Here is a 17,793-nt window from a genome sequence, read left to right as displayed (position 1 = left end):
TAGGTTAAGGCTGTTCAACGAGTCAAAAATGTCTGACAAATAAGCCAATATTATTTAGGTAGAATGTTTTCTAAACACGAAATCAAATAGATCATGTCCTCATTGACGCAAGACACTCTAGTAGCATTATTAATTCGCAAAGTATGAGAGGAGCTGACAGCGACAGCGATCACTTTCTGTTGAAATCTAAGTTAAGAAGGCGATTATTAATACAGAAACTGGAACAACAAGAAAAAAGAAAAATATGGAACACAGAAGCCCTACAAACACCAAATAAAGCACTGGATTATCAAGTGGCAATAAGCAACAGATTCCAATTGCTGGGAGATAAAGAGCATAATGTAGAGTTAGAACAAGCATGGCAGCAAGTGGCATCAGTTAGAGAACAGGCAGCCAAGGAAACCTTTGGAAAAAAGGGGAGTCGCCCAAAACGGAAATGGTTTGACAAAGCATGCGAGGAAATTCTGGAAATAAAAATGAAAAAAAGATTAAAAATGCTACAAGACCCTACAGGGGAGAACAAAGCAGATTTTAACAGAACAAGAGCACAAACAAGGCGACTATTTAGAACTAAAAAGAGGGGCTACCTAGAATAGCAAATCCGGGAAATGGACAGAAGTGGCGAGAGGAATTAAATAAGGAAATTCTTTAGTGAAGTGAAGTCAGTCAGAAAAGGTGCAAGTGTTGGAGTAACGCAGCCTATAAAAAATAAAGCAAATGAACTTATAATGATAGAAACAGAAATTGTCGAACGATGGAAGGAATAATTTTGGAATTTACTAAATATTGAAAGTGAGACGGAGGAAGCAGATATTACGTTTTATTCTGCAGATATCGAAATATCAGCACCAACACTTGAGGAAGCAAAGAATGCGATCGCGTCTCTAAAAGATCATAAAGCACCAGGAAATGATGGCATAAATGGAGAGTTGTTAAAAAAAGGAGGAAACCTTTTACACCAAAAATTGTATGACATCATTCTGAGAGTATGGCAACAACAGAAAATACCTGGAATGGAATGGAAGCGTTATTATTTCCATATATAAGAAAGGAAACAAAGAACAATTCCGAAACTATAGAGGCATATCGCTTATTAGCACATCAAGTAAAGTGCTATCAATTATCTTGCTAAAGATACCCACACCATATTCAAAAGATATTCTAGGCGACTAGCAATGCGGCTCTCATGCTGGAAGGTCAACTATGGATCAGATATTTACCATCCGACAAATATTAGAAAAAAACTGGGAATTTAACCGCGATGTGCACCAAATTTTCATAGATTTCCAGCAAGCATATCATTCCATAAAAAGAAGCAAATTGTAGAGAGCAATGTTAGAAATGGGAATACCAAGAAAACTAGTTGAATTAACGCAAATATGCGTGACAGACTCATATGCGCAAGTAAAGACAGGAAGCAAAACATCGATGCCATTTGGTATAAATTCAGGACTTAGGCAGGGGGACCACTTGTCAACGTTGCTGTTCAATTTGGTTTAAAATATATATTGTCTGAGCTGACAGGAGGATTTGCTGATCAAGGATCAAAACTGTTGCTGGCCTTTGCTGATGATATAGATGCAGTCACGTATTCTACAAGAGACGTGGTAGTCTAAATCTCCGAATAAATGAAGAAAAGACGGAATACATGGTAGTAACCAAAAATCCAAGACCAAGAGTTAGGCAGAACATCAGTATTAATGATCACAACTTCGAAGTAGTAAAGGAGTTTAAATACCTGGGGGCGATAATCACAGCGGACAACCGCTTAGAGACAGAGGTCTCAGCAAGGATAGCTGTGGGAAATAGAGCATTATATTCCCTTTCAACATTATTAAGATCGAAGCTGCTAGAAAGAAAATCTAAGATAACACTGTACAAGTCGATTATTCGCCCAATTATTACATATGGCAGTGAAACATGGACTCTCAACCAGCGGGAAATCAATAAGCTTCTAGTATTTGAAAGAATGGTTCTCAGAATAATATTTGGCCCTCAAAGAGATGAATTTACAGGCGATTGGAGAAGACGCCGCAATGCTGAATTGGTGACTGTATGAAACTGAAAACATAGACATATCGAGGCAAACCGAATAAGATGGGTGCGTCACGTGGTACGATCAGAGGATAACAGAGTGTGTAAGACAGTGTTTTTTGAAAGACCAGATAGTAGAAGATCAGTAGGCCGACCGAGAAAAAAAAGGAAGGATGATGTTGAAGGCGATTTATCTAGAATTGGGGTACAACAATGGGAAATAGAAGCGCAAGATCGTAGAGGATGGAGGGCGATAGTCGATGCAGACTCACCCCGAGTTGTAAAGCCAGTGAAGAAGAAGAAGAAGAATGTTTTCTAAAGGCCACGCATAGTTTATATTGCTTTTGCAGTTCCAAGAAGGTGATTACTTTATCTCGAAAGTCAAATAATCTTGCCAACATGTACCTTTGAGAGCCATCCTACTTCTGTATGAAATAGCAGTGTAAATGTAATTTACTAATTTAATACACAACTTTAAGACAGCATTAGCTTCATTTGGAAGGGTTTTTACGGACATGGCTTGTCTATGTATAAAACAATTTATCTTAGTCAAATCATCATTTTTTTCTCTAAGTAATTTCACAAAGCCTGAGCGAGAACCAAGGATTGAAGACGTGCCATCCGTCCATACATCGATCAGTTTTTGCCAAGAGAGTTTATGTTTATCAAAAAAGTCTGACACTGCTTTCATTCATGAATAGCTTTTGTCGTGGTCTCCAACTCTATAGAAAAAAATACCTCGCCTTTCATTCTTTTGTGTTCAATATACCGAACATAAACTGAGGACATTGTGCTATGTCTGTACTCTCGTATAGCTGAATATCAAAAAATGGCGATTATTTTACTGCATCAACTACCTGGTTTTCTATCTCTTCGGCCATATCATCAATGCAACGTTTGACAGTGTTGTCAGAAAGAGGTACTTAAACAACTTTTGCTTACTCTGCGTTCCAAGAATAAGCTCCCTTAATAGACACGGTTTAACAATCGTCTCTCCAAAAATATGACTGTTCTTTTCTTTAGCAATAAGAAGTAGTAGCTTATATGTATAAATCTTCAAGCAGTTTTTCAGATGACAGCAGTAGAACCAGTACTATCCAACTGCATGCATTTTAAATTTTCAGATTTTGTAGCAAAAAGTTCCTATGATTTGTCATTAAAAGAGATATGTTTGGATCACAAATGTCTTTCAAGACGATTAGGTCTCATTACATCATTGCTTAATACTTCATAGCAAATTACACACTAAAAATGTTCGACATTATCTCTTTAAGCATACAAATAAACCCGTATTTGATATAATTATCATTATACTTGCGTTGCTTTGCTGAGCTCATCTTGAGTAAAATATCTTCTCTCACTTAAATCACGCTACTTTGAAAGTTAACTACGAGAATTAAAATCTCACAACACGTGCACTCTTATAATGCAAGAACCCATGCAGGCTAGGCCGAGGTATCTCAAACACTGAGTCACAATTGCTTAGCTGCGGTTAGCTGGCCTGAGTCTGGTAGAGGAAGGGAAGAAGATAGGCAGTGCTGGAAAACGCTCAATTGCCAAATGCGCGCTGTTGCCACATTGAACGACTCACATTCTATTCTTTCAAGCCTTTGATTTCAGGTTTATGTAGTAAAGTCAGATGTTGCAGCGGTTTGTTTAAATTTTCTAAACATCATGGTCAATTTAGAATTTTAGATAGACGAAATTTAAATTAATGTTCAACTTGTCTCGAGCCCCCCTGACATGTCATAATGCTCCCCAGGGGGTGCCCCCCAGTTTGGGAACCCCTGCTATAGATTATGAAAATAAGGAAAGAATAATTCTATAAAGAATAAATAAATAAATTTGTGTAGCAGGAAAAATAAAGCATATAATATTTGATGATTTCAATACGTACACAAGAAAAAAAAAGGGACCAGTAGAAAAAAATATGCGTAAACAATTTTTTTTTAAATAAGAAAAGAAAAGTCCAAATAGAACAACAAGAAAAAAATAGATTGCATATTATGTAATAACGGAAATATAATATTAATATATAACACATCAGTGTAAAGGCGCGTTTTCACACTACGTCTTATTGTACGTTTTGTGGGTCATATAAAACGTATGACAAAATGTACGTTTTGTCCAGTGTATACACACTACGTTTTTCCTTCCGTTTTCTACCTCATTTCTAATTCAGAGTCTTGAGTTGTGTGAAGCTTGTTTAGTGATTTTTTTATTATGGATGAAACACGGCTGCTTTCTTTTATTTTTTCAACCATAACGATACTATGACTGACGAAAAAGGGGATGAGGAGGGAAAAGACAAGATGGTCAGGAGAGTAGGCTTCTAAAAAGAAGCCAGTATTCCCACGTCTCGTTACTAAAAGAGGCGAACCAGATGACTGGCGCAATTATTTGCGAATGACACCTCAGCCTATTGTCAATTGCTAAAGTTGGTAGTACCATACACATTACAGCGTTAAGCCAAATAATTCCAAAAAACCTGTAATGCAATCTACTTGGTTTTAAAACATAACTACTTAAAAACTTTTATACAATTCAATAAATTCCCCGAGAAAATCGTGAGTGCATTGCCGCAAATCTGACATTATTAGGCTTTTTTTGGGAAAAATGAAACGAACTGCAGTGGAACTAGTCGTCAAATAAGTCAAGATCGGACGACTTGTCTGAACATGTATTTTCACGTAACGTTTTATCCTATCAGTTCTCGCAAAACTATGCTTCTCCCATCATTTCTACGATCTGACCTTGGATTTCATGTCGATTCGACAAGACGTACGTTTTGCTGTTTACATGCCACATTTTATTGTATAGGATTTGTCCTATCCAACAAAACGTACAATAAGATGTAGCGTGAAAACCGGCCTTTAAACACATATAATACAGGTAATAATCAGATAAACCTACTATTAAGAATTAACATTAACACCGAAATAAAAAAACTTATAGATACTATAGAAAAATTGGTAGACACAGTCGATCTAAAACAGAAGAAGTCTGAATTCGAAAGTATATTGGAAGTACATATATTTAAAATAGACAAAAATGAACATATTCACTCGCAAATAACTTGAAAGGTATTTACTCAGTGAAAAAACTCTATAGAACAAAGGTTGCTTAAGGCCCGTTTTCACGCTACGACTTATTGTACGTTTTGTTGGATAGGACAAATCCTATACAATAAAACGTGGCATGTAAACAGCAAAACGTACGTCTTGTCGAATCGAAATGAAATCCAAGGTCAGATCGTAGAAATGATGGGAGAAGCATAGTTTTGCGAGAACTGATAGGATAAAACGTTAAGGCCCGTTTTCACGCTACGTCTTATTGTACGTTTTCTTGGATAGGACAAATCCTATACAATAAAACGTGGCATGTAAACAGTAAAACGTAGGTCTTGTCGAATCGAAATGAAATCCAAGGTCAGATCGTAGAAATGATGGGAGAAGCATAGTTTTGCGAGAACTGATAGGATAAAACGTTACGTGAAAATACATATTCAGACAAGTCGTCCGATCTTGACTTATTTGACGACTAATTCCACTGCAGTTCGTTTCATTTTTCCCAAAAAAAGCCTAATAATGTCAGATTTGCGGCAATGCACCCACGATTTTCTCGGGGAATTTATTGAATTGTATAAAAGTTTTTAAGTAGTTATGTTTTAAAACCAAGTATATTGCATTACAGGTTTCAGGAATTATTTGGCTTAACGCTGGTTTGGATATTATGATTGTGAACTCCAAGTCCTTAACGCTGCGTCCTGTTGTAAAATATCTGAGAGTTGCTGTGAGTCTTTCATGGGGTGTAATCGCTTTTCTCATGCAAGTGTCTTGTTTCAATATGTATGGTGTTACTAACTCTAGCAATTAACATTCCATTCGCAAATAATTGCGCCAGTCATCTGGTTTGCCCCTCAGTTCTTTTAGTAACGAGACGTGGGAATACTGGTGTCTTTTCAGAAGCCATTCTCTTGACCATCTTGTCTTTTCCCTCTTCATTCCCTTTTTCCTCAGTCGTAGTATCGTTATAGTTGACAAAATAAAAGAAAGCAGCCGTGTTTCCTCCATAATAAAAAAACACTAAACAAACTTCACACAACTCAAGACTCTGAATTAGAAATGAAGTAGAAAACGGAAGGAAAAACGTAGTGTGTATACACTGGATAAAACGTACATTTTGTCGTACGTTTTATATGACCCACAAAACGTACAATAAGACGTAGCGTGAAAACGGGCCATTAGAATTAGTCAGTTTATCCAATTCCTGACTTATTTTGAAAGTATGTTTTTTTCCCCTGAGAATGGGTGAAACTCACTCCTAGGGCAAAAACACACATCGGTACAATATAACTTTTTTTATTTAACATGTTATCTATGTGTATGCCAAATCTCATGTCAATCCAACCTGTTCTTTGGGGATGTTTTATCGTGAGTAAATGCAATATTTCTGGACTTGAAAAAGTATACAGAATGCAGTTTCATAACTTTACCGGTATTTTCGATGATGCTGGTTTTATTGCAATACATTTTATTTTTCCCTAGGCTATTTTGACATTCTCTCAATCAACTAAGTACATTACGTTATTGAAGATAAATAGAATAACAAAAATGTCAAAGCACTGATACAGCCGATGAACTCCTTGATATTGATTTAACCCTCATTCCACCTAAAAAAAGACCAGTAAAGGGACATTTTGACGGTAAAACGAAGGAAATGATTATAAATGTATTTAAAACGGAAATGCGTAAATGTATTTTAGAGTGCGCGTTTTCACTTTATTTAACAAATATTGTTACTTTTTGTCTATTGTAGGCGTGTGTAGCCGTAGTGTACGCAATGTGGTTCATGAATATAAAATTAAGTGAACATTGTCGACACCAAAATCAGTTGAGCACCGTAAAAGTATTGTTAACTCGCTGGATGAATTTGACAGAGAAGCAATGAGAAGAAGGAAATACGTGCTTGGCGGAGGAAGGCGATGGATAGGGACGACTGGAGAAAAATTCTTGGGGAGGCTAGGACCCACACAGGGTTGTAAAGCCAAAATGATGATGATGATGATGAGCAATGAGAAGAATTATCCATCAATTCTTTTTTCGAAATGAAATACCCACAATAGACAAAATTCTGAGGGTTGTTAATGAAGATCCGCTTTTGTCTAACTTTAAAAGCACTACGTTTTTAAATTATTGAAAGAACTAAATTTTAAGTTTCAACGTCGTCAGCGAAACAGCATTTTGATGGACAGGGACGAAATTTTCTTGTGAAGATGAGAATTTTTAATAAAAATTAAGTCCTACAGAAATGAAAACCGCAAAATTTACTACTTAGACGAGACTTGGCTAAACGCTGGTCACACCAAATCTGAAGTATGGGTCGACAATTCGGTAACGTCTTATAAATAAGAATTTTTAGATGGACTTTTCTACGGGGTTAAAAAATCCTGCAGGCTAATGTTTATGTGCTTTTTCACTTCAAGTAAATTTTAAAATAATAAAATTTTTAAGAAAAGGAAAAAGACTAATAATTTGTTACATTGGCAGTGAAGATGGGTTTGTCCCAGAAGGGCTGTGTGGGTGTTTGAATAAAAAAAAGTGGGGACTACCATGAAGAGATGGACGAGAAATCTTTCGAAAATTGGTTCAAAAATATACTGCCCCGATTAGAAGACAACTCCATCGTCTTATTGGACAACGCGTCTTATCATTCCAGAAAATTGAAAAAAATTCTAACTACTGCTTCTAGAAAAGCTGACATCCAAGCGTGGCTGAAATCAAAAATATAGGGTTTGATGACTCCATGTTAAAAGTGCAACTGCTGGCTATCGTTAAGAAACATAAGGGACAATTTAATAAATATATCATTGATAAGATGGCAAAAAGTCAAAACGAAGTAGTGTTAAGTCTGCCCCCATACCATTGTGAGCTTAATCCGATTGAGTTCATCTGGGCAGAAGTAAAAAATTATGTAGCAGCCAAAAACACTACTTTTAAATTTGCAGATATGAAAAATATTTTTTATGATGCAATAAATAATATTAGTACAACTACGTGGCAGAAATGTATGTAACACGTTCAAAAAAAAGTCGAGTCCGGAATGTGGAAGTTGGACAATATAATAGAGAACCATATCGAACCCATAATAATATATCCAGACGAAGACAGCAGTAAATGTAGCTCCTCAGACTCTAAGTAATTTAAATGGCATGTTTTCATGCTTTGATAAACTTATGACCATGCTACTTTATTCAAAATGTTCACTTTGTTATGTATCTGTCAGTTAATGAATATTTTATTTTAGCACATTTTTCTTCAATGGAACATTAAATTTAGCTCACAATGATTAAATTTGAAGAAATTCTTACACTAATAGTTTCAAAAGTAAATATTTTTATGAATCATATGATACAGATCAGTACGACCCAGTTTGGCTTTTACGTATGTTTGTTTATAGTTTTTTCAGTTTATTATTAGGAATATATACATATTTTAGTAACAAAATATGGTATTACTTCTTTAATTAGGACATGGGCTCGTTAATGATATTTAACCGCTTACAAGTATTGGTCTCTCTATAAGTTCTCTAAAGATAATTTTTTATTTCATTGATTGAAATATCGTTTAACATATTAGTTGGTTAGTTGGTAAATGAAATTAAAAGCAGGTAGTTAAAACGAAAAAATGCACCTTGAAAAAGTTGCGGATAATAAAGAAAATTTGATTTTCAGAAAAAAGCTAAATTTTCTATCTTTTCTTTCTTATTACTTTTCTAATTGTTGTGTACAGACCCTTTAAGTCTCTTATTCAGTTATTCTTTTAAAGATTGGAATCCTTGCATGAAAACATTCTACAAAATGAGTTTATATTTTCTTGAAAGGTGACTTTAATATTGATTGTCTGAATTCATCACACAGCCATGTTATTATTAATATAAATTTACTTAATAGTTTTAATATGAGAATGCTGGTTATCGAACCAACCAGAGATAACAGCATATTGTATTTAGTTTATACTAATCTTCATTCGGATCTGGCGGTATGCAGAGTGACTCCACCTGAGTGAAAATCCACCTAACACAGCCAGATGGGGTAGGATTTTCAGCAAATGTAGTTTTGACAGGTTTATCAAATTGTGTACTACGGAAGAATGGCATAATATTTTTTGCTCTCCTGATTTGCTCCTTCAATTTTATCACGCGCTTATGAAGATTTTCAATTTGGTATTTCAAACAAGAATTTTTAGACCAAAAAATTAAAAAATCTTGCTTTACTAAAAGAATTAGAACTCCCCCCAAAAAAGTACACTAAAAAACCTATAATATGCAACAAGGGATTTTTGATGTATTTCTCTAAATATACGTAGGTCCATGTATGAGAAGGTTACTAAATTAGCTAAATGTATATTTTTTATATCTATACCTAACGGAAAATTCCAATAAGGAGCAAAAAAAATCTTGGCCTATAGTTAATAATCTTAGAGCTAAAGTTCCCCAAATTACTGATATAGTCTTAAACCCTAATCAGCTGAATAAATATTACTGCTCGGTAGGTTCAGAACTCGCTGGAAAAATTAATTTTTCTTCTGATCCACTGCATTTTTTAAATGGAATAAACACTACAAATTCCTCTTATTTTCTTCCTACTAGTTAGTCTACTAATCATGGCAGTAGGGAGTTCTATGGTTAGAAGTGCCTGTCCTATATAGCGTTACAAATATATTCCTTATTTAACAAAATTTCATAATTAACTATATCTATTTAAAATAAATCAAACAAAATAGTACTTACAATGAACATGAAGCATCATCCTTTTACTAACTGAAGGCGGTACTCCATTGGCAGCTATACATAAATAGGCCCCCATCTCGGACCTAGTAACTTTGGTAAGGATAAGAGTTTCTCCTTCGACTGAACTAACACGTTCAATTTTGTTGGATGGTCCTGATCGTGCAACGATGATCCCTCCGTCTTCCCGCTTCCACACTACGCGAGGTTTGGGATAGCCACGGGCCTTGCAGGTCAGTTTTGCCGAACCACCCTCGGGCACCATCATATCGCCTGAGGTTTCTTCGGAGATAATATCTGGAGGAATAACTACCTCCAGATATGCCGTCTAAAAAGCATAAAAATAAAAAATAATTTTGTAATTGAAACTATTAAGAGCATAATAATTAAATGTAAATTAATTCATACTTCCAACACGAATATTAAACTTATAAACTGATTTAGTGATCAAAATAATATAATCTTAATACATTTTATAATAGGGGTTCATATTCTATATATTTCTAATATATTTGTGAAACTATTTTGTAATGGCATTTCTTTATTCAGTACTAGGTTTATTGCAAATTATTAAAAAAACATTTTAATTTAAAATATATTTAACATTTCAGTTTCCACCTCGGAAACCGACAATATAATTTCAAAGAAAAAAAAACCTACGTGAAGTTCAATTTGGATTCAGAGCAGGACTAGGAAAAAGGGAAGCACTTTCCAGTTTGAAATTTCTAATATAGATGGCTAGGGATGTCAACTGCGGTGTGTTTGTAGGTTTCTAGGATATAAGACTAACCTCAAACTTATGCCTCCAACAAAAGCAACACTGCGATTCCAAAATGACAGGAGTTGCATACTGTCACCAGCACTATTTAACATATACTCTGACAACATCTTTAGAGAATCCTTGGACAAATCAAGATGATAATACAGTAAATAGTCAACTTATAAACAATATTAGATATGCTTTTGCTGGCAAATAGTGCGCAAGGCCTCCAAAAATAATAGATAATGATGTAAAATAAAATAACAAATACGTACTAAAACTAAATTGTAAAAAGACAAAAATACTGACAATGAGAAAGAATACCAACATAAACGCTTAAATTATAATAACGACACACCGTTAGAAAGAGTACAGAAATATGCCAGCTCGGCTGCAAAATTAAGGATGTCTGGGGTCACAGTTACGAAATAAAGCAACTTATCTTTAAGTATCAATACACGCATAATAATTCTTAGATAATACATATTTAATGTCCTCCTCTACAGAGTAGAAAGTTGGAGTCTTACAGAAGATGCCGTAAGACGGTTAGAGGCATTTGAAATGTGGTGGGTGCTACTGACGTAAGTTAAAGGTACCCCACCCCACCATGTTTTTGTAATTGATTTGAGGAAATTTAGACCCTTCTTACATCTATCCAACATAAACTCAACGTGAAGTTTCCAAGTTAACTTGTATCTTGCATACTTGTTATTAATATTGTGTCGAGTGAAAATACTAAGACTTGATTTACTTGATGCAATTTTGTTTGAACCAATTTTTGGATCTATCATGTATTTTTGTCTAAAGTTTGAATGCAGTTATCGTATTTTTTGGTAGAAGAATACATAAGAAAGTCATCAGCATACTGTATTATTTTAAAGCTGATATTTTTAATGGAAATGTTATGTAAATCTGCAGTATAGATATTAAACAATAGAGGGCTTAAAACTGATCCCTGCGGTAGTCCCTGTTTATTATAACGAGGACCTATAAGTTTATTATTGTTTGTTCTCAGGTAAATTTTTCTGCAAGAATAAAAGTTAAGAATAGTATTTACCAATTGTGGTGGTATATGAAAATTTTTTATTAATTTTTCCATTAAAATATCGAGACAAACACTATCATATGCTCCTTCTATATCTAATAGTATTGTCGGTAAATAAATATTACTTGAGAAGGTAATGAATGTCCGTTACCAATGTGGCAAGTGCATCTATGGTACCACAGCCTTTTCTATACCCAAACTGCAAATCTGGAAGTAACTTCTTTTTATCTAACCACCATTCCAATCTATGTTTAATCATCTGTTCCAAAGTTTTCAGTACACAAGATATAAGTGAGATAGGTCTATATGAGTGAACGGAATTAGGATCTTTCCATTGTTTGAGTATGGGGATAATGATTACATCTTGAAATTGAGCTATTACTGAATTATTCATGAATATATCATTAAATATTTCCAATAGTAAAATTTTGGCACTTATAAAAAGAGGAAGTTATTAAAAGGAAAATACTAGTATAAGTAAGTCAGTAATATATAGAGGATACATTATTTATGTTTTTTAAATACCAAACATATAAAATCAGACCTTGGTGTTTATTGAAGGTAAACTAAATGCACGGCAAAATGCCTACCATGTCGGGATAGTATTATGAAGTTTTTTTCCTGGTTTTCCCTCATAATTTACTATGGAATCACTAACAGGAGATTTTTTACTGTCATCTTTTTAAAGACAAATTTCATGCTATGATTTTTGACGGATATTCTCAAGTTAAAGTTGATTTCATGTAATCGAATGAACTATCTTACAAGTAAAGTCGTCCCAGGAACAGTAATAAATACGGCGTCAGTAAGTAGTGACCACCGAATGGTTAGAGCCAAATTAGAGATAAAACATAATAAAAATAAAAATAAATTTAGAAAAACTTGGAATATAGACAAAGATAAACTAAAATTTAATACAGAACAATATAAAAGTTAAAACCCGCGAAAGTATTAAATCTAGATGAACTTAGCTTAAATGAAATCAATGAAGTCATAACAAAAAAACTATTAAATGCAAGCTTAGAAGTGGAAACCGTTAACAGTAAACGAAAATCCAAAATAAGTGTAGAATCACAAAACATCTGAAACAAAGAAAAGATCTTCTGAGACAAAAAAAAAAAGAGATACTGCAGATTTTAAGGAACTTTCAAGTATGCACCAAACCGAAACTAGGAAAGAAACACATAATAACCATTAAAAATGAACAACTTCATAAAGCAGAACTTGAAAAGGCATTTAACAAATGTCAACTCAGAAGTGATGCCCGAAATCAGCCACGAATAAATAGAAAGGGCAGTAAAAGAAATAAAAAGGAATAAAGCTCCTGGAAGCGATGGAATCCTAGCAGAAATGCTGAAGGAAGGCGGAGAAGAAGCCATCACATATCTAAAAATACTATTTAATAAATGTCTATTCGAAGGCAACATACCCCAAAAATGGAATACTGCTAAAACAATACTAATACACAAAAAAGGAGACACCACAGACCTGAAAAATGATCTACCAATTTCACTTCTTTCACAACTTAACAAAACCGTTACAAACAGGCTAATAATTAAATTTGACGGATATCAACCAGTGGAACAAGCCGGATTTACAAAAGAGTACAGCACCTGTGATCATCTATATACACTCAGGTGCAAAAAAATCGATCCATTCCTTATTTCTTATTTATTTGAAGTTGTATAATTTTGGAGACATTAAATTACGTATATAAATTTAGGTGTACCCTCGTATACGAGAAATAAAATAATATTTTTAATATTGCTTTTTATATTTCTTTAAACAAATTGGTATTTCAGGTTTTTGTCAAAAAGGGTCTGAAGCAAGTAGATATTTATTAAATGTTGTTTTTAATTCAACAACCATACTAGTGTAGTGATTTTATTTTCAAAACGTGTTATATTTTTATTTAATTATCTTTCCTATATGTCTCTAACTCCGACAGATGCTGCAAGGGCGGTGACTTTAGTTCAAGATGGTCGTAGCCAATATTATGCAGCTGAAATGTTGGGTGTTAGTCGATCTTCGGTTCAAAGAGCAGTTCGGCGTTTTAGTGACACCGGTAACTTCACAAGAAGACCAGGATCAGGTCGTAGAAGGGTAACATCTGAAAGAGATGATCGATTTCTGGTCTCATCATGTTTGAGAAATCGGCATTTAACTTTAGTTGAACTGGCAAATCGTCTAAGCGAAGTGAGAAATGTGGATGTAAGCAGATGGACAGTTCGTCGACGACTTGTAGAAGGTAATTTATTTTCCAGAAGGCCAGCCCTATCTCCAATACTATCCATAGAACATCGCAGAGCTCGCCTTGCTTTTGCAAGAGAACATGAAAACTGGAGTGATGCAGATTGGAGCAATGTATTGTTCTCAGATGAGTCCAGATTTTGTCTAAGGTCACCAGACGGCCGAGAAAGGGGTTGGAGAAGACACGGAGAGCGATATTTTCAATGTAATATTGCGGAAAGAATAAGTTACCGGGGGGCTTCGTTATGGTTTGGGCTGGTATCAGTTCAGAAGCCCATACTGATTTACTTATTGTAGATAGAGGTTCTATGACTGCTGCAAGATACATAACAAGTATTTTAGATCAGCATGTGGTACCTTTTGCTCCTTTCATTGGACTTAATTTTATTTTTATGGACGACAACGCGCGTCCTCAATGTGCAAGAATCGTCAACCAATATATAGAGGAGGTGGGAATTGTCCGTATGAACTGGCCAGCTTGCAGTCCCGATCTCAATCCCATAGAACATCTATGGGATATGATGGGAAGACGTCTTCGAGCACGAGTACCCCGTCCAAACAACTTGGCTGAACTTACAGCGGCTCTTCAAGAAATATGGGACCAATTTGATCAATTTGATATCCAGAGGTTAATTACCTCAATGCCTAGACGTGTACAGGCTGTTATAAGGGCCCGAGGGGGAAACACTAGATATTGATTTATTATCAATGTTTTTCGTAATTTCAAAAAGTTTTGAATATTCTTGTATTTTTGAGTTTTGGCGTATGTCTCTATAAATAAATGATTTTTTTGGATAATCTGTAAAAATTATTTTAATCTATTATATACTTTTACATATATACCTAATTTAAAACTAATATCTTCAAACGTTTTCTTTTTCAGCAAATAATACCCATGGATCGATTTTTTTGCACCTGAGTGTACTTTGAAAATCCTAATAAAAAAGACTAACGAATATAATCTCCCATTATATGTTGCTTTTATAGATTAAAAAAGAAGCTTTTGATAGTGTAGAACTGTGGGCAATAGAAGAAGCATTAGTCACCAATTGGATCGACTCCAGGTACAGAATATTTACGAACAAGCTGAAATGATAATGACGTTGGGTATTCTAATAGAAATAAGACCAGTAAAGATCAACCGAGGCGTAAGACAAGGAGACAGAATATCTCTAAAATTATTTACAGCTACTCTAGAAGATATCTTTAAGTCAATAGACTAAAAAAAATAAGGGAATCACTATTAATGGAAGATACTTGAACCATCTTAGATACGCAGATGATGTAGTACTAATAGCTGACACGTGAAATGCACTGAATACGATGATTGAATAGCCACACACAGAATCCCTAAAAATAAGGACTGAAAATGAATTTCAGCAACTAAACTAATGTCAAACAAAGATGACAAACCTATGATAAACATCCAAGGGACAGAGATAGAACACGTAGATCAATATATTTATCTGGGTCAAAATGTCAAGATAAGCAAAGAAAATCAGACTACCGAAATAAACAGACGTGAAAAAATGGGATGGGCAGCATTCGAAAGACTCTTATATATGTACGTAAAAATAAAAATATACCCCAAATACTGCGAACCAAAGTTTAATTCCTGTATACTACCTGTACTTACATATGGAGCTCAAACCTGGACATTCACTAAAATAAACATGGAGAAGATCAGAAAAACTCAGAAAGCTATGGAACGACAGATGCTGGGTATCTCACTCAAAGACCATAAAACCAATGAAGACATTCGTAATAGAACGACAGTAAAAGATGCTGTTGAACAGGTAGCTAAACTGAAATGGAAATGGGTTGGACATAAAGAACGTCTTAAGGATGGCCGATGGAATAAAGAAATCGGGAATTGGCGGCCATATGAAGCCAAAAGACCACGAGGAAGACCGCAAATACGCTGGAGAGACGGTATTAAAAAAACTGCGGGACCAATGTGAAAACGTCTCACAAACAACAGAGATGAATGGCAAAAATTAGGAGAGGCCTATATTCGGCAATCCGATTAGAGAGAAGGGCTTAAAAAATTGTTACCAACAATTTAAAATGAGAATTTACATATCTTATCCTTCATACTGCTATATAGACCGGACTCGACCCAAAGACTGGTTTTAAAACTAAAATCAAAACCTAAAACTATACTATACTGTGCTATGATATATAAATTTAATAAAACAAGAAAGTAAATTCAGTTTGTCATAAGGCTATAGTCTACCAGTTTACCAATAGTCTTTTTTCCCAATTTGTTTTTTTACATAAGACAATTCAATTATTTAAAATCTTGTTGAACTATAGATGGGTAAAAAGTTGCAGTGCAAGTTTAATTGCATGTAGTGAAAAGAAACACATTCAAGTGCATATTCCTAAAAGTAATTACAAGACCTTTATTTCAGGCATATTTATTACTTTTAAAATATTTTTAAGCAGTGTTAAAATGAGAAATAGCAATGTTTAAAGGGAAAAAAAATTAGGACCTTTCACATTAGTATCTTGAGCTGAGCTCCAAGCAAGTATTCCAAATGTAGGAATACTATAGTAAATCCCATATCTTACAGATGTTCAGAAATGTAATATATTTATATTGTATGTATCTTTAGTATTGATATAGGTATACTGCGCATGAGCGTTCAATGTATATGTGTGATACTGTACGTGTTAGTAAGGGTGGCCGCACACAGAAAGAGCAAAACTGTTTTAGTCAAAAACGTTTTTGTTTGAAACGAAAACGTTTTTGTTTCCACAAGAAACATTTTGTTTTCAAGAGAAACAAAATGTTTGCACAAACCATACTGCAATCAGTTTTATTAAAGATGTCGACAGACAACGACGAAATTGCACTAGTTTTCTGGCAGTGGTTCCTCCTACAGGACGAAAAAACGCAAAATAAAAGACAATTTTGGGTGCATCCTATAAATGAGAAAAGAATCTGGCCTCAATCAGTACAATTAATTTTTCTGCGTCCACTTCCATGATACACACAATATAAACAAGCAAAATATCGCTGTTTCCACATGTGCTTCTTGTTGACTACTCGAGAGGTTTCAAGAAGGGAATTCCAAAAACACGTTGCGCCTGCGTACATTGAAATGTTTCGACACAAAACGACGATCCGGTAATCAACATCAAACAGACTGACTGAAACTAAATGAGCCTAAACATGCTTTAGACACACGACTAATCAGTGTGCGTCAGCTCATTTCATTTATATGAAAACATCAGCATCAGACTCGTTTAGTCAAAAACGTTTTTGACTAAAACAGTTTTGCTCTTTCTGTGTGCGGCCACCCTAAGTGCTTGTGCGAGACAAGAGCGAGTAAGCTTAGCTTTGGTGTGGAGCGTCAGAGATATTATGTGAGACACCGTAAAAGGAGCACCGCACCGTAATATGTAATTATGTATTGTTGTAGGCAATAAAGCCTCTTTATTACTGTAAATAAATAGAAGTCCTCTTGTTTTTTTCACACCTCAACAACAGATCAAGTGTTATTTGGTGACAATATTCTTTTTATTTTAGAGAAAATAAATACAGTGTACCTATTTAAATCTTTTTACTTTATGATTAATAATGCATAATCTCATCGAAGATGTTGATCTAATTATTTGACTAGATATTTAAATCTGATGAATGACTAGAATGAACTTAAGAAATGCTTCTTTTTATTATTTATTTTTATTTTTTTATTAAAACTACATATTTTAGGGTACGAAAAATATATTTTATATTTATTAATATGTAGTATATTTTAGTGCTTATTTAATAATTTTTTTAATGCCAATTTTTAATTTCTGGTGCATTTGATATTTAAACAAGTTTCATTGCAGACTTTGAATTTGTCTGGCAGTGCATCTAAAAAGTTTGTAAGTTCCGGACTTTTTCCAATAAAGTGCCATTAAG

General features: G+C 34.4%; 1 protein-coding gene across 1 annotated transcript in view; it reads right to left on the bottom strand.

The window, feature by feature from the left end:
• Positions 1–17,793, bottom strand: part of LOC140452340 (lachesin-like) — a 985,903-nt gene that overhangs the window by 307,650 nt on the left and 660,460 nt on the right. Inside the window, exon 5 of the mRNA XM_072546526.1 lies at positions 9,826–10,150. Coding sequence (XP_072402627.1) covers positions 9,826–10,150 — 325 coding nt within the window. The remainder of the gene's footprint in view (positions 1–9,825; positions 10,151–17,793) is intronic.

This window comes from Diabrotica undecimpunctata, chromosome 10 (genome assembly GCF_040954645.1).
Source record: "Diabrotica undecimpunctata isolate CICGRU chromosome 10, icDiaUnde3, whole genome shotgun sequence".
Classification (NCBI taxonomy): Eukaryota; Metazoa; Arthropoda; class Insecta; order Coleoptera; family Chrysomelidae; genus Diabrotica; species Diabrotica undecimpunctata.
Note: the sequence above shows the minus strand (reverse complement) of the source record. Positions and strands in the feature narration are given on the sequence as shown.